This window comes from Bufo bufo, chromosome 1 (genome assembly GCF_905171765.1).
Source record: "Bufo bufo chromosome 1, aBufBuf1.1, whole genome shotgun sequence".
Taxonomy (NCBI): Eukaryota; Metazoa; Chordata; class Amphibia; order Anura; family Bufonidae; genus Bufo; species Bufo bufo.
Genome location: NC_053389.1, coordinates 172,198,194 through 172,221,923, shown reverse-complemented (window position 1 = coordinate 172,221,923; position 23,730 = coordinate 172,198,194). Strand labels below are relative to the sequence as shown.

General features: G+C 46.9%; 1 protein-coding gene across 2 annotated transcripts in view; it reads left to right on the top strand.

The window, feature by feature from the left end:
- The first annotated feature begins 12,541 nt into the window (after positions 1 to 12,541).
- SNX19 (sorting nexin 19) overlaps positions 12,542 to 23,730 on the top strand; it is a 31,794-nt gene continuing 20,605 nt past the window's right edge. For both annotated transcript variants that reach the window (XM_040432182.1, XM_040432173.1), the window contains exons 1-3: positions 12,542 to 12,661; positions 15,791 to 15,946; positions 21,819 to 23,374. In XM_040432182.1, the coding sequence (XP_040288116.1) occupies positions 15,910 to 15,946; positions 21,819 to 23,374 (1,593 nt within the window). In that variant the 5' untranslated portion in view covers positions 12,542 to 12,661; positions 15,791 to 15,909. The remainder of the gene's footprint in view (positions 12,662 to 15,790; positions 15,947 to 21,818; positions 23,375 to 23,730) is intronic.

Below are 23,730 nucleotides of genomic sequence, written 5' to 3'. Positions count from 1 at the left end.
TTCAGTGCGGCTGCAGACAGAACAATACAGAAAGAAGCGACAATGTAAAGCAAATACCAAGATTCCTGCAGGGAGCCGCTGTGTCTGAGGGTCATTGAGGTAGATGAGTGCCTCTTATTCACACCTTTAGTGTTCTGGTCAGTGTTTTGCGTCAGTGCATGTTATTCAAAACCAGGAGTGGATCCTCCACCAAGATACGGTAACATCATGGAAAAATTTGCTCAGGTTTTATGTTTTGGATAACAAGCACTGATGTGTGAATAAAGGCATTTTTAGCTGCGAGGAGAAATCGATTGACATAAAGGAAGTGTTCCTTCCAGACAACCGAATGCCTACGTTTACATGCAGCAATATCCTCCACAGTATAAGGACGAGCGATGGCTGCTGCTGTCACTCCTGCCCATATAAAATGATTGCTCCTGGGCACCAGAGGCGGTTTAGACCACACGATCTGCTGCCCATGAACAAACAATGAGGTGTCTGCACCTCAGATCATTTCACCCCATGAACAAATGTTTCGGTCATTCATTTGGTGATATAGGAATGTTGTTCCAGATAATTGGCCTGAACATCGGGCTTTGTAAATGCAGCTTCTGTCGCCCCCCAAACAGCAATTTTCAGTTTTGGACTTAATATATTTGCTAATGTACGCAGATTCCATATATACCCCTCTTACCTCTGGCTGTGCTGTAATTTCAGTAAAAATCGTACTTTTATGATATGTAAATTACTTCACTACCAGCAAGTAGGGCGGACTTGCTGGTAGCCGCCACATCCTCTGTCTGAAAAGACACCCCCTCCTCCACTTGATTGACAGGGCCAGCGAGCGCTCTCATCCTCCAGATGGCCCTGCCTGCAGCCTCAAATCCCGCGCCGTACCGGTCCTCATTCGGCGCAGGCGCTCTGAGAGAAGGAGCAGTCAAGCGAGCGTCCTTCTCTCAGAGAGCCTGCGCCGAATGAGGACCGGTACGGCGCAGGCGCGGGATTTGAGCTGCAGGCAGGGCCAGCTGGAGGATGAGAGCGCTTGCTGGCCCTGTCAATCAAGTGGAGGAGGGGGTGTTTTTTCAGACAGAGGATGTGGCGGCTACCAGCAAGTCCGCCCAACTTGCTGGTAGTGAAATAATTTACATATCATAAAAGTTGTGTACACGATGGGGGACATTTTTTAAGACTGATGCATTACAACGCTGGTGTCAGATGTGCCTCAGGTATTAAGACGTGCAGGCCCCTTAATAATTGTACCACCTCTGTGCAGGGACGCACCTTTAATGAGGCAAGGTGAGGCGGCGCCATCTAGGGGAAGGTGGGGGGAGGCATGTGAAACAGTAGTTTACAGTGACAGAGCAGTACTCTATGCGCTGTCACTGTGGTGGAAGAACAGCCTCCCTATCAAGACATGCCACAAAGACTATTGAGGAGCGGGCAGCAGTCCCTGCTTCCTCCTGACAGCTACCTGGCTGCACTGCACAGAGCACAGCCAGCGCTCTTCTCCACATCCATAGAGCGCTTTCGTACAGAGCACCGACAGTGAATGACAACCCCTGACCCCACATGATCTTCCTGTAGGGTCACAGGCTATAATTTACTGCCTGTGCCTGCAAGCAGTGACGATCGTGAGGAAGCACTGAAAAACAGCTTAGGCTACTTTCACACTGCCGTTTCTGGGTCCGCTTGTGAGATCTGTTTCAGGGCTCTCACAAGCGGCCCAAAACGGATCAGTTAAGCCCCAATGCATTCTGAATGGATAAGAATCCGTTCAGAATGCATCAATTTGGCGGCATTTGGTCTCCGTTGTGTTTTTTAGATGGTCACTTAAACGCAGCTTGCAGCGTTTGGTGACAGTCTGACTGTGCGGAGCCAAACGGATCAGTCTAGACTTACAATGTAAGTCAATGGGGATGGATCCGTTTTTCACTGACACAATATGGTGCAATTGAAAACGGATCCGTTTTGACTTAGACTTTTTTTTTAATGACTAATGCAAACGGATCCGTTATTAACGGATACACGCGTTTGCATTATTGGTGCGGATCCGTCTGTGCAGATACAAGACGGATCCGCACAAAACGTGAGTGTGAAAGTAGCCTTTCCTGCTCCAGGTTAACCCCCAGGATGCCTGTAAGTGACTATGTGTGTGTGTATATGTACTGTATATAGTGTATACAGTATATATGTGTGTATGTACTAGGGATCGACCGATATTGATTTTTTAGGGCCGATACCGATACCGATAATTTGTGAACTTTCAGGCCGATAGCCGATAATTTATACCGATATTCTGGGAATTTTCATTTTTGAGAAAAAAAAAAAATTCCTACACAAATCTGCTGAAAATTAATATGTTTATTGTTAATGTGTATTTTTTTTGTTTATTGTTAATGTGTATTTTTTTTTTATAAATCTTTTTCATTTATACTTAATATTTTTGTGTTTTTTTTTTTACTAACTTTTAACCCCCTTAGGGACTAGAACCCTTGTCCTATTCCCCCTGATAGATCTCTATCAGGGTGAATAGGATCTCACACTGTCCCTGCTGCTCTGTGCATAGTGCACACAGCAGCATGGAGCTGAACATGGCAGCCAGGGCTTCAATAGCGTCCTGGCTGCCATGGCAACCGATCGGAGCCCCAGGCTTACACAGCTGGGGCTCCGATCGGAGGAGCAGGGGAGAGGGGATCCTGTGGCCACTGCCACCAATGATTAATACTGGGGGGGGGGGGGGGGGGCGCACTGCGCCACCAATGATTAATACTGGGGGGCTTGGGGGGGCGCACTGCGCCACCAATGAAGATAAGTCTATCGATCATTCATATACAGGAGGCGGGAGCTGGCTGCAGAATCACATAGCCGGCTCCCGACCTCTATCAGCGGTAGCTGCGATCCGCGGCACCTGAGGAGTTAACTACCGCGGACCGCAGCTAGTACCGCTCATAGAGGTCGGGAGCCGGCTATGTGATTCTGCAGCCAGCTCCCGCCTCCTCTATATGAATGAATGAAAGGCTTATCTTCATTGGTGGCGCAGCGGCCACAGCCCCGCCCCTCCTCTATGTTCTCTCCTCTCATTGGCGGCAGCGGCAGCAGCAGCACAGGGGGAGGAGACACTGCTTCCTTCTCCCCTGTGCTGCGGAGGGAACACAGAGAGCGCTGTCAGCAGCGCGTTCTGTGTTCCCCATACGTTATCGGTATATCGGCAAAATAGATGCCGATACCGATAACGTTCAAAATCCTCAATATCGGCCGATATCGGCCAAACCGATAATCGGTCGATCCCTAGTATGTACTGTAAATACACTGTATACAGTAAATATGTGTGCATATACTGTACATACTTGTGTATACACTGTATACACCATATAGAGGTGAAACTCAAAAAATTAGAATATTGTGCAAAGTTCATTTATTTCAGTAATGCAACTTAGGCTACTTTCACACCTGCGTTAGGTGCGGATCCGTCTGGTATCTGCACAGACGGATCCGCACCCATAATGCAAACGCTTGTATCCGTTCAGAACGGATCCGTTTGCATTACCATGAACAAAAAAACAAAAAAACTTTATTTTTTTGTTCATGATAATGCAAACGGATCCGTTTTGACTTACACTGAAAGTCAATGGGAGGCGGATCAGTTTTCAATTGCACCATATTGTGTCAGTGAAAACGGATCCGTCCCCATTGACTTACATTGTAAGTCAGGACGGATCCGTTTGGCTCTGCATCGTCAGGCGGACTTCAAAACGCTGAAAGCAGCGTTTTGGTGTCCACCTCCAGAGCGGAATGGAGGCTGAACGGAGGCAAACTGATACATTCTGAACGGATCCTTATCCATTCAGAATGCATTGGGGCTAAACTGATCCGTTTTGGGCCGCTTGTGAGAGCCCTGGAACGGATCTCACAAGCGGACCCAGAAACGCCGGTGTGAAAGTAGCCTTAAAAGGTGAAACTAACATATGAGATAGACTCATGGCAATACATGGCATATTGTGCCCATACCTAAATTTTATTAAACAAAACACACCACAATAATAAATAATACACTGACTAGAGAGTGGAGGTAAACGGAACTGATTTATTAAATAAAGTACCAAATACAACTCACTTAAACTTTTAAGAGCCCAGTCATAAACTCAGACTCCAATAAAAAATAAATATATATAACTAAAACTCAGAGTCCATCCCATCACGGGACGACTATCATTACTTCACCCAACATCAATCACATCTCCAAAACTTACCATATATAAGGGGCGGGCGGGAGGGGCACACAGGATCCGGCTCCACAGGCAGGTTCAAGTTCAAGACAAGCCCCAGCCTGCGGAGCACGGCTAAATATAGCCCCCTCCACATACGCTTAAGCCAATCAGCGGCAATCTCCATGGCTCCGCTAACCTTCCTCAATACCCTGGGCCCACATAGGCTAAAATTCCCACCAATTGCAGGGTGATCACTGGGCAGAAATATTCCTCTGCCCAGTGATCCCACAAAAGCGGGAAACCCTTTTCCCGCCAAAATACCTAACAAATAACCCATCTATCACCATGTACAATTTACCACAGGTCAAATAACCCTAGGCAAATGCCAGTATGGCCATGTGTCCCCCTCCATAATGTCCGGGGGCCCTTCATGGCAATACATGGCATATTGTGCCCATACCTAAATTTTATTAAACAAAACACACCACAATAATAAATAATACACTGACTAGAGAGTGGAGGTAAACGGAACTGATTTATTAAATAAAGTACCAAATACAACTCACTTAAACTTTTAAGAGCCCAGTCATAAACTCAGACTCCAATAAAAAATAAATATATATAACTAAAACTCAGAGTCCATCCCATCACGGGACGACTATCATTACTTCACCCAACCGGCCCAACCCGCCTTAACAAGGCGGCGCGGGCCCCACCCCACCAACCGCTATTTCAATCATAGCCTGAAGGTTGAGGTTGAAAATATCACAACCAATTAATGACAAATGAACACCATCTCTAAAATACAGGCCCGCCTCTCCACTCTCTAGATCCACATGTCTGAACGAAAAACCCCCGGACATAGGCATAAACTTAAACATTGCCCGATTGATCCTCTTCCGCACTTTTTCTTTGAATTTTAACTCCGGTGACAGCAGCCAGCAGCGCCTGCAAATGATCTCCGAAAAAATCAGGCGAGCATCCGGAAACAGCCGATGCAGATCTGAAAATGTCCTTTTCATTCGGAAAACCAAATCCATAGTATCAAAACAACCTATGTCATTACCTCCTAGGTGAATAATGATAACATTGGGGTTAGGAAAAACATCATGCAAATGTGACACTAAATCAACCAAACCTGACCAGCGAAGTCCTCTAACTCCGGCCCAGTATATCCTGACGGCCTCAGCTGAAAACGATAAATTGGATCCATAGCACCTCTCTGCAGCCCTCTTTTCAGCCCAGTGGACAAAAGAATGGCCCAGAATCCATACTGTAGTATCTGTAACTAAAGAATCACATAATTAACAAGTGAGGTCGGACATACAATTTATACCTGCTAGAAGACCACCTGCCGATCCCCTTTATAGCTGACTCATTCAAACCAGCTTGTGCAGCCGCAGTCGCAGCACCTATCCGGAATGAATGGGAAGAAAAAAACTTTGCACTCAACCCTAACTTACCCAAACATTTAGCCAGCACTGCCCTAAACTGAAACTGCGATAAGGGGGATAAATTATCATGCACCAGAAAACAATCCACCAACCCCTCAGGGCGAATCGCCAAATACTGCCCTACTGCCAAAACCGGACAAATCCTCTTATCCTCAATCGCCCCCAATCCAATCCAGCACCCTTTACCTGCCTGATCTGCCTTAGACTTCTCAATAAACAAAGATACGCTAGCTTTCCGTAAAACTACATGCCTCAATGCCAAAACCCCCTTAGCCCACCTAGAACGAGGTAACAGCTCCCCAATCCGCAAAGCCCCAAAGAACAGGACAATAAAAGCAGTACAAAACAATGACACTTCAAACTGAGAGAAACAAACAAACCGTGCAACCTCACATAACCTAACTAGTAACTCTGGGGAAATAGGACACCGCCCATCGGGCAAATGACCCACCGACCTATAACCCTTCAACAACTGCCTAATCAAAAAATACTCAGTAAAAAACCCAGACCCAAACAATTTAAGAAAAAATGACACTCCTGCTAGGATCCGACAAACCGAACTATAAGCTAAACCTTCCTCAAATAAATGCAACACAAACGACAGAGCCAACGCCTCATTCAAAACCCATGGCGATACCGACAAACCTGCCACAAACCGCTCCCAACGTAACCAAGCAGACATATAACCTTGCCATGTGGACACCGCCACTGACCGCCTCAGCAAGTTCAGGGCTAGCTCCAGATTAGCCCCCACAGATGCTCCGGACAAGGACTCCCGAAAGCGTCGGCCGATTGCACCAAACTGCGGAACCGATCCATCTGTAAACGGGACAAAGCATCAGCCACATCATTCTTACAACCCGGGATATGCACAGCTTTAATCCACACATTTCTCCTCAAACACAACAAAACCAAATGCCTCAATAACCTGACAACCAATGGACATTTGGAAGCTAAACAGTTAACCGCATACATCACCCCTTTGTTATCCGTATGTAAACGAATACGCCTATCCTGGAAAAACTCACCCCAAAGCACCAAGGCTACCACCACTGGAAATAATTCTAACAACACTAAATTTGATAACACTGCATTCTCTGCCCAAGACAAATGCCACCTCTCCGCACACCATCTACCGTCCCAAAATGCGCCAAAACCCACACTACCTGCTGCGTCCGTAAACAAATTCAACTGACATGCATCCACAAATTCCTCCTGCCACAACGTCCTCCCATTAAAATCACGCAAAAAACTCAACCAAACCAACAAATCATCCTTTGCTCCCCTGTCTAAAGTTATATGTAAACAAGGATTCCGAAACCCCGCTACCTTCAAAGCCAACTGCCTACAAAAAATCCTACCCATGGGCATAATCCTGCAACAAAACGCCAACAAACCCAATAATGACTGAATTTCTTTAACAGTAACATTCTGACGCAACAAAAAACCTTTAATCAACAAACAAACCTTCCTAACCTTAGCCAATGGCAACCTAAACTCACCCACTTCAGCATCAATCACTATACCTAAAAACTCAATACAACTGGAGGGCAATACTGTCTTCTCCTCAGCCAATGGCACCCCAAAATCCGCACACACTGCCCTGAACACAGCCAAAACCTCCGCACAAACCCCAGAATCAGCCGGACCAACAAACAAAAAGTCATCTAAATAATGAACTATTCCACCCTTCATGGCCTGTGCTGCAACCACCCACTCAAGAAAGGTGGAAAAAGCCTCAAAATAAAAACACGAAATAGAACAGCCCATTGGGAGGCATCTGTCAAAATAAAACAAACCCTGGAAATGAAAACCCAATGAATTAAAAGCAGCCGGATGAATAGGAAGGAGCAGAAATGCCGACTGCACATCCGCCTTCGCCATTAACGCTCCCTTACCAAACATCCGAACCACTGAAACAGCTGTATCAAACGTAGTGTAACACACCTTAGTCAGAGACGGATCAATCTCATCATTCAATGAATCACCAAAGGGATAGGACAGATGATGAATGATCCTAAATTCACCTGGCTCCTTTTTCGGCACCACCCCCAGAGGAGACAAACGAAAATCCTCAAAAGGCGGCACCGAAAAGGGGCCCGCGACCCTTCCAGCAGCAATTTCCTTCCGTAACTTTTCTGCCACGACCCATGGAAACTGCTGAACTGAAGGTAAATTCTTGACCATCACACATCCCTCGCCAGAAAATGGAGGTAACACAAAACCTTCAGCAAAACCACTAGCAACCAGATCAGCTATCTGCCGATTTGGGAACCTGTTTAGCCAGGGTAGCATTCTCGCCAGCTTTACCGGCGTCCATGCTTTTAAAAAGAAACTCTTTTGCCAGCGGCTGAGCGGGCAAATTAGCCTTTTTAAAACATCGCGACATTGGGTGACTTGCACCACAAAACCCACACTCATGTTTGTACTTACAAGAGGCAGGCCATTTGCACTGCGACTCATTGTAGGCAAAACAGAGACCCCTCTTCATAGCGCCGCCCACCGGCACTACTCTCTGACTAACCACCGGCGGCTTCTGAGGCACCAACAGATTCAGCCATAAGCCAACATCCTTGGTGCCCCATTGCAGCTGCGGATAAACCGCCAACTTTTGTCTAAAATTCTCGTCATATTGGAACCATCCAAAACCTCCAAAATTTTTGTATGCTTCCAATACGATATCCACATGCTGAAATAATCCTGAACATTTCTCAGGAAAACGCTCACCTAAAACACCTGCAAAAATACAGAACGCCTGTAACCAGTTATTAAAAGAACGAGGAATCGGACGGCGCCTATCCTCTTCCCCTCTCTCCTCCTTGCGCTCCATTTTAGAAACAAACTCCTTAGAGGCCGGGAGGAGAGAGAGGATATCTACATAATCGCCACTCCAAATTTTTTCTTTAATAATTACAGATAAATGAAAACCTAAAGGGGAGACAGAACAAGGCAACACTTCTTTCAAACAATTCTCAGCAATACCTCCCCTTCCTAATACAGGTAATTGTTGAACTGTAAGTGGCTCAACTATACTGTCAGCCTCCCCCCCCCCCAACCCCTCAGCCATGAGCCAGGCAGCAGCCACATTATTCGGCTCGGCATTAGAAAACTGAGGAAGGGGGGTAGCAGAGGACCGAGGTAATAAACCTTCTAGGGAAGAGAGCACTCTGGACAGGGATGACATAACAGGAGCAAGCTGCGCAGCTGACCACTCACCCGACATAGCAGACGATCCAGGCAGCGGTGCCGCAGCAGCGTTCGGCCATCCAGCCTGCGGTCCTGAAGACGAATCCCTTGCATCCAGAAGTGAGGTGCCCACAGCGTCCACCGGTCCCCCCAACCCCTGCGACCTGGTAACACAGGACCGCAGAGCAGGGTTAGAAACCGGCCTGCGGCATATACTGCTGTCCCCCGGCACAGCTGAACTCTGACCCGGCGCTCCAGCTGATTCCGACGTACCCGCCGTACTCTCGCGACGTCCTCTCGCGAGACTACCACCGGCACTCCTCCGATCCTGCTGCCTTGGTCCCGCACGCTCCACAGAAGCCTGAGAGAACTTCCTCTTCTGTGACCTCAATCTTCGGCTCTTCTCGCGAGAACCCGATGCCACCGCCTCCTCCCTCCGCTCCGGCAGCTCCGACACTTCCCTCCGCTCCACACCAGCAGGGGCGAAAACTGCGTCTTCTCCTCGATCTTGGGCACGCTCCACATCTGTCACCGATGCTTCCACCTCCATCTGGGAAACCGGGGCACGCAGCTGCGCCAGACAATCCTGGATCCACGCCGGGGCACCATCCTCCGCAGCTCTAGACGCCAACTCGATCATCAGGAAATCCATCTTCAAGGTAAGCAGCACACAGGATCCGGCTCCACAGGCAGGTTCAAGTTCAAGACAAGCCCCAGCCTGCGGAGCACGGCTAAATATAGCCCCCTCCACATACGCTTAAGCCAATCAGCGGCAATCTCCATGGCTCCGCTAATCTTCCTCAATACCCTGGGCCCACATAGGCTAAAATTCCCACCAATTGCAGGGTGATCACTGGGCAGAAATATTCCTCTGCCCAGTGATCCCACAAAAGCGGGAAACCCTTTTCCCGCCAAAATACCTAACAAATAACCCATCTATCACCATGTACAATTTACCACAGGTCAAATAACCCTAGGCAAATGCCAGTATGGCCATGTGTCCCCCTCCATAATGTCCGGGGGCCCTTCATTACATGCAAAGCGAGATATTTCAAGCCTTTATTTGTTATAATTTGGATGATTATGGCTTACAGCTTATGAAACCCCAAAGTCACAATCTCAGGTACCCTTTGCTCAGGGGGTATGGATTCATTAGCTGAAGAGAGTGTGACACTTTGAGCCTAGAATATTGAACCTTTTCACAAAATTCTAATTTTAAGCTGCAATAATGCAATTACTTTTAAGTTGCATAACTGAAATAAATGGACTTTTGCACGATATTCTAAGTTTTCGAGTTTTACCTGTATGTATACGTATGTACTGTATGTGCATGTGTACATACCGTATACCATATATATTTGTGTATATACTGTATCTGTATATATATATATATATATATATATATATATATATAAAATTTTATTTAAAGGGATTCTGTCATGACATTTTAGGCCTATAACCTAAACATATGGCCAGGTCCGTCAAAATAGCAGGAATCCGAAACTGTACTTATTAAATCTGCCTGTGGCTCTATTAGCACATAAAACAGGTTTTTATAACCTGTCATTCACCTACCTAAGGTGCCCAAGGGGACGTCGCTTCATACAGGGTGCCCGGCTGCAGCCATCTCCGCCTGGTGCCCAGCGCCGCCTTCCCAGTTGAAATCGCCGCCTTCCTCACCTCAGCCCCGCCTCTGCAATCATCCGGTCCCTCTGCCAGATCCCGCGCGTGCGCACTAGGCATAACCTGAGGGAACGGACAATTGCGGAGGCGGGGCTGAGGTGAGGAAGGCGGCACTATAGACAGGGAGGGCAGCGATTTCTAGTGGGAAGGCGGCGCTGGGCACCAGACGGAGATGGCTGCAGCCGGGCACCCTGTATGAGGCGACGTCCCCTTGGGCACCTTAGGTAGGTGAATAACAGGTTATAAAAACCTGTTTTATGTGCTAATAGAGCCACAGGCACATTTAATAAGTACAATTTCGGATTCATGCTATTTGGACGGACCTGGCCATATGTTTAGGTTATAGGCCTAACATTTACAGGGTGGTTGATTTTTGGGAAATCTCATCCACATAGTGTGGAGCATACCCACAGCATAAACTGACTTGCACTGCGGTTTTTCAATCTGCAGAACCAGTTTATGTTGTGAGTTTTAGGCCACCTGCACATGTTGCAGAATATGTGCCGTTTTTCAGCGCGGATTCCAGTGCAGAAAAACCGCAGTGTAGTACAGTGCCAGCAAAGTGTATTAGATTACACTAATCTCATGTACACATTTTTTTCTTATTTATGTGGAAATTTGCCTGCCATGCGGATTTCCAATGAAGGGTAAGATCTGTGGCAGAACCGTATCTAATCCGCACCAAATCCACAATTATATTGCAGATTTTTGTGCAGAAATGCACATAAATCTGTACAGAAATTTGTGTGGATCTTACGGCTGATTACCCACATGGTGTGCAGGGGCCCTTAGGGTACTTTCACACTAGCGTTATTCTTTTCCGGCATAGAGTTCCGTCAAAAGGGCTCTATGCTGGAAAAGAACTGATCAGGCATATCTGAATGCATTCTGAATGGATAGAAATCCGTTCAGTTAGCATCAGTATTCCTTCCGTTCAGTCATACCGCATGCTGCGGTATTATGTCCGTCCAAAATGCCTGATCAGTCGCCGGAATGGGATCCCATTGACATGCATTAGTGCCGGAACCGGCATTGCAAAACAACTGAAGGACTGCATGCGCTGACGGGAAAAACTGTGAAAAAGACTGCAAGACGGATCCGTCCATCCGCATGACAAGCGGAGAGACGGATCCGTTCTTGCAATGCATTTGTAGACGGATCCGCACCCGTCTACAAATGATGTCAGTTGTCACACTGATCGGCGGATCCGGCAGGCAGCTCCGACGACGGAACTGCCTGCCCGATCACACTAATGCTAGTGTGAAAGTACCCTTAAAGAGTCAGTGAACTTTAAAAAAAAAACTTTTGATATGTCAGTTACATTTCAAAGGTTTGAATGGTGGGGGTCTGAGTTCTAACATTCCCAACAATCACTACAAGCAGGTAAGAGAAGCGCTGACATATCACACTGTCTCATCTCTGTAGCAGACGAAATCAAGATTAGCCCATAGACTTTTTTTGAGTTTATCTCCTGCAGCAACGAGAGAAAGCACGTTATGAAAATTTGGCATGGGAGGGGCGCCATTACAATTTTCGCCTCAGGCAGCAGATAGGCTAGGTGCACCCCTGCCTGTGCCACCCACTTTTTGGAAAAGTGGCAAGTGGAGCTCTAAACCCCCAAACATAGCGACATTTTATGCAATCATGGTGCACGCCAAACTTTGCAACTTTTTGATGCCATTTTCTGGTGTAAAGCCATTTACCTTGAGGAGTCTCCAGGACATATGGGGGTACTGGATCATATTGAGGTGACTGAGAGGGTGCATGGTGGCTTTTTTTTGGGGAACTGCTTCATGGGAAAAATGTAAATATTCAAATTAGATATTAACCAACCAGAAACAACTACAAAAACATGAGCCCGACATCTATACACCCCCATGCATGGGTGTACACTCTACACTGTCAGCTGACTGGCAGACCATCATCATCACGTCGGGCTGTGCTGCTATAGCCGTGTACAGTCAGCTTCCCTCCCCCCTGCAGTGATACCGTCCCGCGCTGTGGCACAGGAAATGCAGGTCACTCCACCCTCCAACCACCAGGTGTCGCTGTCCGTAGAGGAGTGCAGCCGTCATCCTGCAGATCACCGGCGCTCGTGACGTCACTCCCGGGACTGCGACAGCGAGAGACCAAGACATTAGACAACAGGTACAGAGAATGGAAGAGGGAGTGACGGCTGGGAGAGAGAGAGAGAGAGAGACAGACTGTAGAGTGACAGCTGAGAGAGACTGCATGCTGAGTGATTGCATGTAGAGTGACAGCAAGAGAGACTGTAGAGTGACAGCTGAGAGACTGCATGTAGAGTGACAGCAGAGAGACTGCATGTAGACTGACAGCTGATTCACTGCATGTAGTGACAGCATAGACTGAATGTAGAGTGACAGCAAGAGAGACTGTAAAGTGACAGCAAGAGAGACTGCATGTAGAGTGACAGCTGAGAGACTGCATGTAGAGTGACAGCAGAGAGACTGCATGTAGAGTGACAGCAGAGAGACTGTATGTAGAGTGACAGGGAGAGAGAGACTGCATGTAGAGTGACCGCAGAGAGACTGCATGTAGAGTGACAGCAGAGAGACTGCATGTAGAGTGACAGCAGAGAGACTGCATGTAGAGTGACAGCAGAGAGACTGCATGTAGAGTGACAGCAGAGAGAGACTGTAGAGTGACAGCAGAGAGAGACTGTAGAGTGACAGCAGAGAGAGACTGCATGTAGAGTGACAGCAGAGAGACTGCATGTAGAGTGACAGCAGAGAGACTGCATGTAGAGTGACAGCAGAGAGACTGACTGTAGAGTGACAGCAGAGAGAGACTGTAGAGTGACAGCAGAGAGAGACTGTAGAGTGACAGCAGAGAGAGACTGCATGTAGAGTGACAGCAGAGAGACTGCATGTAGAGTGACAGCAGAGAGACTGCATGTAGAGTCACATCATAGAGACAAAAATGCTCCATGTAGAACAACAGAGAGACACTGTAGAGTGAGAGCAAAGAAACAGACTGAAAGAGAGTGCATGTCGAGTGACAGCAGAGAGACTGACTGTAGAGTGACAGCAGAGAGACTGACTGTAGAGTGACAGCAGAGAGAGACTGTAGAGTGACAGCAGAGAGAGACTGTAGAGTGACAGCAGAGAGAGACTGCATGTAGAGTGACAGCAGAGAGACTGCATGTAGAGTGACAGCAGAGAGAAACTTCATGTGGAGTGACAGCAGAGAGAGACTGCATGTAGAGTGACAGCAGAGAGAGACTGCATGTGGAGTGACAGCAGAGAGAGACTGTAGAGTGACAGCAGAGAGAGACTGCATGTAGAGTGACAGCAGAGAGACTGCATGTAGAGTGACAGCAGAGAGACTGCATGTAGAGTGACAGCAGAGAGACTGCATGTAGAGTGACAGCAGAGAGAGACTGCATGTGGAGTGACAGCAGAGAGAGACTGCATGTGGAGTGACAGCAGAGAGACTGAATGTAGAGTGACAGCAGAGAGACTGAATGTAGAGTGACAGCAGAGAGAGACTGCATGTAGAGTGCCAGCAGAGAGACTGCATGTAGAGTGCCAGCAGAGAGACTGCATGTAGAGTGCCAGCAGAGAGACTGCATGTAGAGTGACAGCAGAGAGACTGCATGTAGACTGACAGCTGATTCACTGCATGTAGTGACAGCATAGACTGAATGTAGAGTGACAGCAAGAGAGACTGTAAAGTGACAGCAAGAGAGACTGCATGTAGAGTGACAGCTGAGAGACTGCATGTAGAGTGACAGCAGAGAGACTGCATGTAGAGTGACAGCAGAGAGACTGTATGTAGAGTGACAGGGAGAGAGAGACTGCATGTAGAGTGACCGCAGAGAGACTGCATGTAGAGTGACAGCAGAGAGACTGCATGTAGAGTGACAGCAGAGAGACTGCATGTAGAGTGACAGCAGAGAGACTGCATGTAGAGTGACAGCAGAGAGAGACTGTAGAGTGACAGCAGAGAGAGACTGTAGAGTGACAGCAGAGAGAGACTGCATGTAGAGTGACAGCAGAGAGACTGCATGTAGAGTGACAGCAGAGAGACTGCATGTAGAGTGACAGCAGAGAGACTGACTGTAGAGTGACAGCAGAGAGAGACTGTAGAGTGACAGCAGAGAGAGACTGTAGAGTGACAGCAGAGAGAGACTGCATGTAGAGTGACAGCAGAGAGACTGCATGTAGAGTGACAGCAGAGAGACTGCATGTAGAGTCACATCATAGAGACAAAAATGCTCCATGTAGAACAACAGAGAGACACTGTAGAGTGAGAGCAAAGAAACAGACTGAAAGAGAGTGCATGTCGAGTGACAGCAGAGAGACTGACTGTAGAGTGACAGCAGAGAGACTGACTGTAGAGTGACAGCAGAGAGAGACTGTAGAGTGACAGCAGAGAGAGACTGTAGAGTGACAGCAGAGAGAGACTGCATGTAGAGTGACAGCAGAGAGACTGCATGTAGAGTGACAGCAGAGAGAAACTTCATGTGGAGTGACAGCAGAGAGAGACTGCATGTAGAGTGACAGCAGAGAGAGACTGTAGAGTGACAGCAGAGAGAGACTGTAGAGTGACAGCAGAGAGAGACTGCATGTAGAGTGACAGCAGAGAGACTGCATGTAGAGTGACAGCAGAGAGACTGCATGTAGAGTGACAGCAGAGAGACTGCATGTAGAGTGACAGCAGAGAGAGACTGCATGTGGAGTGACAGCAGAGAGAGACTGCATGTGGAGTGACAGCAGAGAGACTGAATGTAGAGTGACAGCAGAGAGACTGAATGTAGAGTGACAGCAGAGAGAGACTGCATGTAGAGTGCCAGCAGAGAGACTGCATGTAGAGTGACAGCAGAGAGACTGCATGTAGAGTGCCAGCAGAGAGACTGCATGTAGAGTGACAGCAGAGAGACTGCATGTAGAGTGCCAGCAGAGAGACTGCATGTAGAGTGCCAGCAGAGAGAGACTGAATGTAGAGTGACAGCAGAGAGACTGCATGTAGAGTGCCAGCAGAGAGACTGAATGTAGAGTGACATCAGAGAGAGACTGATTGTACAGCTGAGAGACTGCATGTAGATTAACAGCAGAGACTGCATGTAAAATGATTACCAAGAAAGACTGCATGTAGAGTCACATCTTAGAGAAAAAAATGCTCCATGTAGAACAGCAGAGAGACACTGTAGAGTGAGAGCAAAGAAACAGACTGAAAGAGACTGCATGTAGAGTGACAGCAGAGAGAGTGCATGTAGAGTGACAGCAAAGAGAAGTGACTATTTTTCATCCCCAGATACAGAATGACGCGAGTGACAGCCCGTGACATCCAGATATTAAGACAGCAGAGTGACAGCCAGTGACCACCAGTCATCAGCCAGGAGATGTCCTGATGAGAGCCAGGATAGGTCAGTGATGATGTCACATCTGCAGAGAGAGGCTGGAGAGACAGGTGAGTGCAGACTGTATGGGTGACATGTTGGACATATAGCATGATCCTCACTCCGGCACTCCAGGCAGGAAGATGGCGCTGGTGACAACGTAGTGGTCATACTGACATCTCTCAGGGTACGCTCACTTATGATATCACTGGGGTGCAACCAGCCCAATCCATTGTGTGAGTCTGGTTACTCCATGGCCCGTATTTCTATTACCGTGTGACTAGGGTTGCCACTTTCCCAACTAAAAATGCCGGCCAAGTTAAGCCACACCCAGAGCCGGACTGACGTCCCTTGGGACCACCAGAGGAAATGGTTCTGAGCGCCCCCCCTCTTTCTATAGAGGACCTTTCATGTTTTTTTTTTTAGTTTACTTAAAAACCTCTTCTTGCGGGGTACCCGCTGATGCCGCCACCCTGCCTGTTTTTTTCAAATATCACTCGTACGCCCCGCTGTGCCCCCCTGCAGTTTTCCTGCTCAGTATGTTAATCCTAAGTACAGGGAGGAGGAGACCCCAGGGTTTCTCTGGGCTTCTCCTTCCCCCTGGCTGTGATTGGATCGCGGCACAGCCAGGGAGAAGGAGACTCCCATTGAGAAACCCTGGGGTCTCCTCCTCCCTGTACCGAGGCTCAGGATTGAGCGGGAAAACTGCAGGGGGGGAACAGCAGGGCGTAGGAGCGATATTTGAAAAAAACAGACAGGGTGGTGGCATCAGCGGGGGTTACCCCGCAAGGAAAGGTATTTAATTAAACTAAGCAAAAACCATTAAAGGTCCTCTTTAAGGGCCATGTTTGTATTAGGGGTCCACTATTGTCAGAGGTTTGGCCCATCGGAGGATCCTCTAGTGCTCTGGTGGGCCAGTCTCACCCTGGCCACACCACCATGGCTTAACACCGGGTGTTATTTGACACCAATGCTTTTTTGAAAATAAAGCAAATTTGTTGCCTGTGTTTGATGGGTATCTGAGCTCTGACAGTGGGGGACAGGGGGCAGTTGGAAAAAAAAAATTGTGATCTGGACTCCCTATGTCACTACTACTTATGTGTTACTGGTCCAGAATCGGGGTGATAGATTCCCTTTAAAGGGGTTTAACATTGATGGCCTCTGCTCAGGATCAGCAGGGGTCAGACTCCATGCACCCCGGCCGATCAGCTGTGTGAAGGGGAAGCCATTTTCTCTTGCAAAGGTTTTATTATTTTGCCGTAAATTTGTGTTATTTTCTCACAGATCCGCCCTTGGACTGCGACAGATTCGCTCGACTAGATGAAAGAGTCATGTGAAATGTATGGAATAAAATGGTTACAGGGGGCTGAGGTTGTGGCATGTTTATTTAAATTAAGTTTTTTCCATCATGTTTTTTTTTTTTTTGTACATTTTATAGCAGTGGTAGTAATGGAGGTATCTAACAGACGCTTCCATAACTATCACTGGGACTTATTCTCAGTTAGCGGTGTTCTTCCACCCCAGAGCTGACATTAACCCCCCTCCATTACCCCGGTACCCTAAGCCACAGGGGCGCTGGGAAGAGTCGGGTTGTCATCAGGGCTGGAACCATTTTATATGGTGGTTCCGCTCTTGAGGTGGCTGCAGGCTGGTATTTTTAGGGTGAGAAGGGGCCAATAACCATGGACAGTCCCATCCTGATAATGTCAGCTCCCAGCTATTGGTTAATCTATGGCTGTTTATGAAAAAAAAGGCCCCCACCCAAAAAATAAAGAATTAGGGGCCCCCCCTTTTTATATAACCAGCCAAGATTTAACCAACAAGTGGGGGCTGACATTATCAGGATGGAACGGTCCATTGTTATTGGCCCCTTCTCACCCTAAAAATACCAGCCCGCAGCCACCTCAAGAGTAGAACTATCATATAAAGTTTTTTCAGCCCTGACAACAATCCGGCTCTTCCCACCACCCCTGTGGCTTTGGGTCCCGAGGTAATGGAGGGGGGTCAATGTCAGCTCTATGGTGGAAGAACACCGCTGACTGACAATAAGTCCCAGTGATAGTTATGGAAACGTCTGTTAGATACCTCCATTACTACCACTGCTATAAAATGTACAAAGCAAAACATTTATTTAAATAAAAATCCCCCAACTACAGCCCCCTGTAACCATTTTATTCCATATGACACATTTTCATGTGGTCCAGCGAATCCGTCGCAGTCCACGAGCGAATCTGTGAAAAAATTAACAGATAACAAAAATAAGACATCTTCCATAACTACACAAGACTTTGCAGGTTCTGGTGCCTTTTTCCCCATTTTTGCCCCCTCACTAATGTAATGTCCCCCATAGTGGCCCCAGTGGTAATAATGTCCCCCATAGTGGCCCCGAGCATTAGAACTGGCCCCCAGCATTAGAAATGTCCCCCGATAGTGGCCACCAGCATTAGAAATGTCTCCCATAGTGACCCCCAACATTATTAATGTCCCCTATAGTGGCCCCCAGCTTTAATGTTTTGTAGAAAGAAAAAAAAAAGTCTCTACTCTTTTGATTGAAAAATACCTGCCGAAGGACCTGCGCTACTCTTGAGCATGTGGTGATGTCATTAAGCCTTTTTGAATCAAGAGAGAAGAGACTGCCGCTGTGCGTGCAAGTGGATGAGGTGAGTATTTTTTTTAACCCTTAAAAGGCTGTATTGTCCCAGTGTACCCATTTTTAACTACAAGTTCTGTGTAAGCAGCCGTTAAAAACGTCCCCGTTGATTTCAATGAGGTCTGAAAAACATGAAAACTGCCAATTTTTTGACAGCTGCTATTCACTGTCCGGTAAAAAAATAGCCATGTGAATAGAACCATTGACTCTCTTTGGTGTTAAAAAAAAGGCCGTGTTACTTAAACGGCCGTTACACAGCAATTTTTCACTGTTGTGTGGATGTAGCCTTAAGCCACGTTCACATCACCGGTTTGTTTTCCGTTCTTGTGATCCGTCAAAAGAACAGAATATTTTTTTTATTTTATGGATTCTTTATTTTAGACCATCTTTTATGCTTATTTTACAACCGTTTGTGTCAGTTCCATCACAGATCTGTTGTTTTTAACGAAAGAAGAAGTTCTGCGAGGAGGACTTTTTCGCCCGTCAAAAATAACAGATCTGACGGAACTGACACAAACAGTTGCAAAATAGGCATAACAGATGCTCAAAATAAAGAATGCGGGGCATATTTATTAAGACTGGTCTTAATAAAAGCCCATAGCTGGCGGTGGTTCCGCCGAGGTTATGAAGAGGCGCCGGCCTCTCCATAACTTTGGCGCATCCAGCGCTACTTCTAAATGTAAGCTTCCGAGCTGTCTTACATTTAGACTATTTTCCATACCTGAAACAGACCTGTCCTGTCACATTCCCCGCCCACGCCATTTAGACCTGATGTCAGCGGGGTGGGGGTCGCCTAAAATACGCCTAATTTTGGCATATTTCAGAATAGTATATGACCCTCTGCGTTTTTTGTTTGTTTTTCTACATAATATTGCTATGTCATAATGTGGCTCCCAGTTTTGATAATGCCCCCATTAGTGCCCCCCAGTATTAATAATGCCCCCATTAGTGCCCCCCAGTAATATTAATGCCCCCATTAGTGCCCCCAGTATTAATAATACCCTCATTAGTGCCGCCAGTAATAGTTATGCCCCCATAAGGGACCGCCAGAATTAATAATGCTCACCAATATTAATAATGCCCCTATTAGTGCCCCCAATATTAATAATACCCCCTTCTCTGCTTGTGCAAAAAAAAAAAACAACTCACCTCATCCATTTGATCGCACCACATTGAACACTGGCTGGCACTAGTCACTGGAAGCTCAGGATAGGACCTGCGCTCCAGCGTGACGACGTTTGGCAGGTCATGCTGCTTCCAATGCTGTGAAACGTCATCACGCTGGAGCACAGATCCTGACCGCGACGCAATCAAATAGAAGAGGTGAGTTTTTTTTTCAACACAACCACAATGGATGCGCTCATTAGTAATAGTCCACATAGGAAAATACCTGCAATTATGCCAGTAGAAAAAAATTAATGGCAGGGGCACTGAATTCCTGCATACTACTTACTACTCTGATATTCCCCTCATCTTTTTATTATTATCATCATCATCACCCCTTTGATATTCTCCTAATCCATCTAATATTCTTCTCTGTCCTCTGATATTCTCCTCATCCCTCTTTATATTTTCACATCTCTTATGTTCTCCTCACTCCTCCCTCTAATGTTTTCCTCACCTCTCTGATATCCCTTATACCTCTCTAATATCCTCCTCACTCCTGATATTCTCATCACCCCTCTGATACTCTCCACGCCCTCCTGATATTCTTCTTACCCTTCTGATATTCTGCCCACCCAGGAGGTATCCTCATTATCACTCCTTTGATATTCTTCTCATCCATCTAATATTCTCCTCATCCCTCTGATATTTTCACATCTCTTATATTCTCCTCACCCCCCACCCCTAATGTTTTCATCATCTCTCTGATATCCTCCTCACCTTTCTGATATCCTCCACATCCCTCCGATTTATTCCCCTCCTCTTTAATATCCTCCTCACCCCTCTGCTATTCTCCTCAACACTATGGTCCCTCACCCTGGTGATATTCTACTCAACTCTCTGATCTTCTCCTGACGGCGCTTGTTTTTACCAACTCCTTAATATGAAATGATATAACTATACAAAATTTGCATGTAAGTCAGGTATGAAGCGGACTCCCGAGTTGAGTCCGCTCCATACGTGTAATACAGCTGACATCTGGCTGCAATGACCAGGATTGGAGTTAACTCCTATCCTAATCATTTAAGACCTAAGGTGCTGCAGTCAGTCGCGACCGCACCATTTGAAATGCTAGTCAGAGGGAAGAGCTCCTTCTGTCTTCTGGCCAAATCGTGGGGTTCTGATGGGTTGCTATGGTAGCTTGTGGTCTTGTGAAGGCTCCCAGGCCTGCCACAGCAAACTGCCTGATAAGCCAGTAAAAAAAAATAATAATAACATAAACTGCAGTAGTATACTATTGCAGTCTTTGGTATAAGTGACCAAAGGATCATGTCCAAGTTCACTTAAGGGGACTAAGAATGAAAGTAAAAAAAATAAAAATAGAATGAAAAGTTATCAAAAAGTCTTATATATGCTTATATATCCCAAAATGGTGGCAATAAAAACTATAGTATGCCTGTGCTCCTAACAAAGTTACTCTACTGGGAAAAACATCACCCCTCTGATAATCTCCTCACCCCTCTTATATTCTCCTCACCCCCTATGTTAGACTTTTCTCCTCCCCTGATATTGTTTTTACTCCCTCTGATATTCTAGTCATCCCTCTGATATTCTCCTCACCATTCTGATACTCTACTCGCCCTTCTGATACTCTACTCGCCCTTCTGATACTCTACTCGCCCTTCTGATACTCTACTCGCCCTTCTGATACTCTACTCTCCCTTCTGATATTCTCCCCCCTCTGATATTCTCTTTAAGCTTCTGATACTTTTTTCAACCCTGTGATATTCTCCTCAACCCTCTAATATTCTACTCTCTCTTGTGATATTCTCCTCACCCCCCTCTGATATTCTTCTCACCCCCCTCTGATATTCTTCTCACCCCCCTCTGATATTCTTCTCACCCCCCTCTGATATTCTTCTCACCCCCCTCTGATATTCTTCCCACCCCCCTCTGATATTCTTCCCACCCCCCTCTGATATTCTTCCCACCCCCCTCTGATATTCTTCCCACCCCCTCTGATATTCTTTTCACCCCCTATGATATGCTCCTCAATACTTTCTCCACACCTCTCTGATAGTCTTCTCCCCTTTGCTATTCCCCTCACCACTTTGTTATTCTCCTCACCTCTTTAATATTCTCCTCATATCTCTAATATGTTCCTCACCTCTCTAATATTCTTTTCACAGGTGGGGACATGGAGATTATGAAGTGTAAGGCTCCACTGCCCAAAGACAAGAAGTGGAAGTTCCTTATTGTTGGGGTCATTGTAGCCTGGTTGATACTTGTCCATCTCTTGGTGAATGTTTGGCTTCTCCTTCTATTCTCCGGGGTCATAGCTGCCATCGGAGCCTGGTTGGGGCCACCGTTTATACTTGGCAGCACCACCTCCATTCACTTAGAGAGATTTATCACTTTAGAACACAACAGCCAGTGTCCAGATGCTGAGGTGCAGCTGGACAAAGAGATCGGCCTGACCATTCAGAAGATTGTCCGGGACTTTGTGTCCTCCTGGTATCGAAGGCTAAGCCATGAAACTGCATTTGAGGATGAAGTCAGTAGAGTCATGTGGGATTTGTCCATGGAGCTGAAGAGAAAGTTAAACTCTACAGATCGGGAGGATCTAACGAGGAAATTGCTCATTCTGGCTGGTTGTCACCTTCAATGCCATAAATGGGCAAAAGCACGAGTGCAAGGCATCAGTGACCAATCCGAAAGGGAGTCACGATTATGGGAAGCCTACCAGGAGCTGAGTCCTGCCCACCCGGCCATGTCAAGCAGCACAGATGAGGTGGCCCACAGTCGCTGGTTGGTTGATCTCCTGCTGACAGAGCTGGTTCCTCAGCCGCACCTGGAGACTCGAACTGGAAGACATTTAGTGGTGGAGCTCATAGCTTGTAATGTTATCCTTCCTCTTGTGGGAAGAATGTCCGAACCAGATTGGATTAACATTGTGTTGACCAACATATTTTCCAAGCTGCCACTGAAAGTAGAAGAGGAGAAGGGTGATGCTTCTGCTCCACCAACTGTTCCCAGGTCACTTCCTTTGGGGCCAAGTCAGGATTCAGCTCCTCAGCTCATCCTTCCCTCACCACTGTCAGGTACCATGTCCAATTATGAGATGATGGATAACGCTGATCTAGAACATGAGGGGGAGGGAAGGGCTAGAGACACAATGGAAACCATGGATTTTCTGGGCTCATGTAAAGATAAGTTAGATATCTTCTCAGGGCAGTATCTTCACCCTCCAGAACCTTGCAGCCCCTTCTTCCTCTGTGAGGAATCTGAGCTGGAGTCTCCCCTTTCTGACTTTGGACGGGAACTGGACCCTCCATTGATGAACTCATCTGATGACCTCTTATCTGACTGCTGCTTGGACTCACTGACCCCAGCTGAGAGCCCCATTGTCCCTGCTCATGATGAAAGTGGGTTTGCCCTGTCTGAAGAGGCCTGTATGACCATGCATGGGGGGACACCTTCTCGCCCGGAGATCCTGATTGAGCCCACAGGTCTGGATTCAGAATTTATAACTGTACCTCCTAATGACAAAGAAGGGTTGAGTCCAATTGATGCTTCCCCCAATATCACATCCTCCCCCACTGCCCCTATTCATCCATTCAGCTTTATACCCCTCAGTAGCCCTGACGGACCAGTACTAATCCAAAATCTACGAATTACGGGTACCATAACAGCACGTGAGCACAGCGGGACTGGTTCTCATCCCTACACGCTGTACACTATAAAGGTAAAGTGTCACTTCATAATATTGGAGATCTCAGTGCTGCAAAGTAAAGATCAGAATCGGGTGGTGAGGAATAGGATCCATATTTACTATACAGCTTGCTTGATAAAGGGTAATTTGAGGTTACTGAGATTACACCTTCCAGCATTTCTTGATTGGGATTACTCTGGATATTTTTCTTTGGATATTTTTGCTCTGCTGCCGAGTTTGTATGGTTTCCCCCCCCCCCCCCCCCCCCACACACACTCGTAGACATGCTTGCTCGAAATGTCCAACCGTTCTGTCCTAAGGGAGGTTCCCACACATTTTAGATAGGCAATCCTGCCAAAATTGGCGTGTTTGGCCAACATACAAGGGGG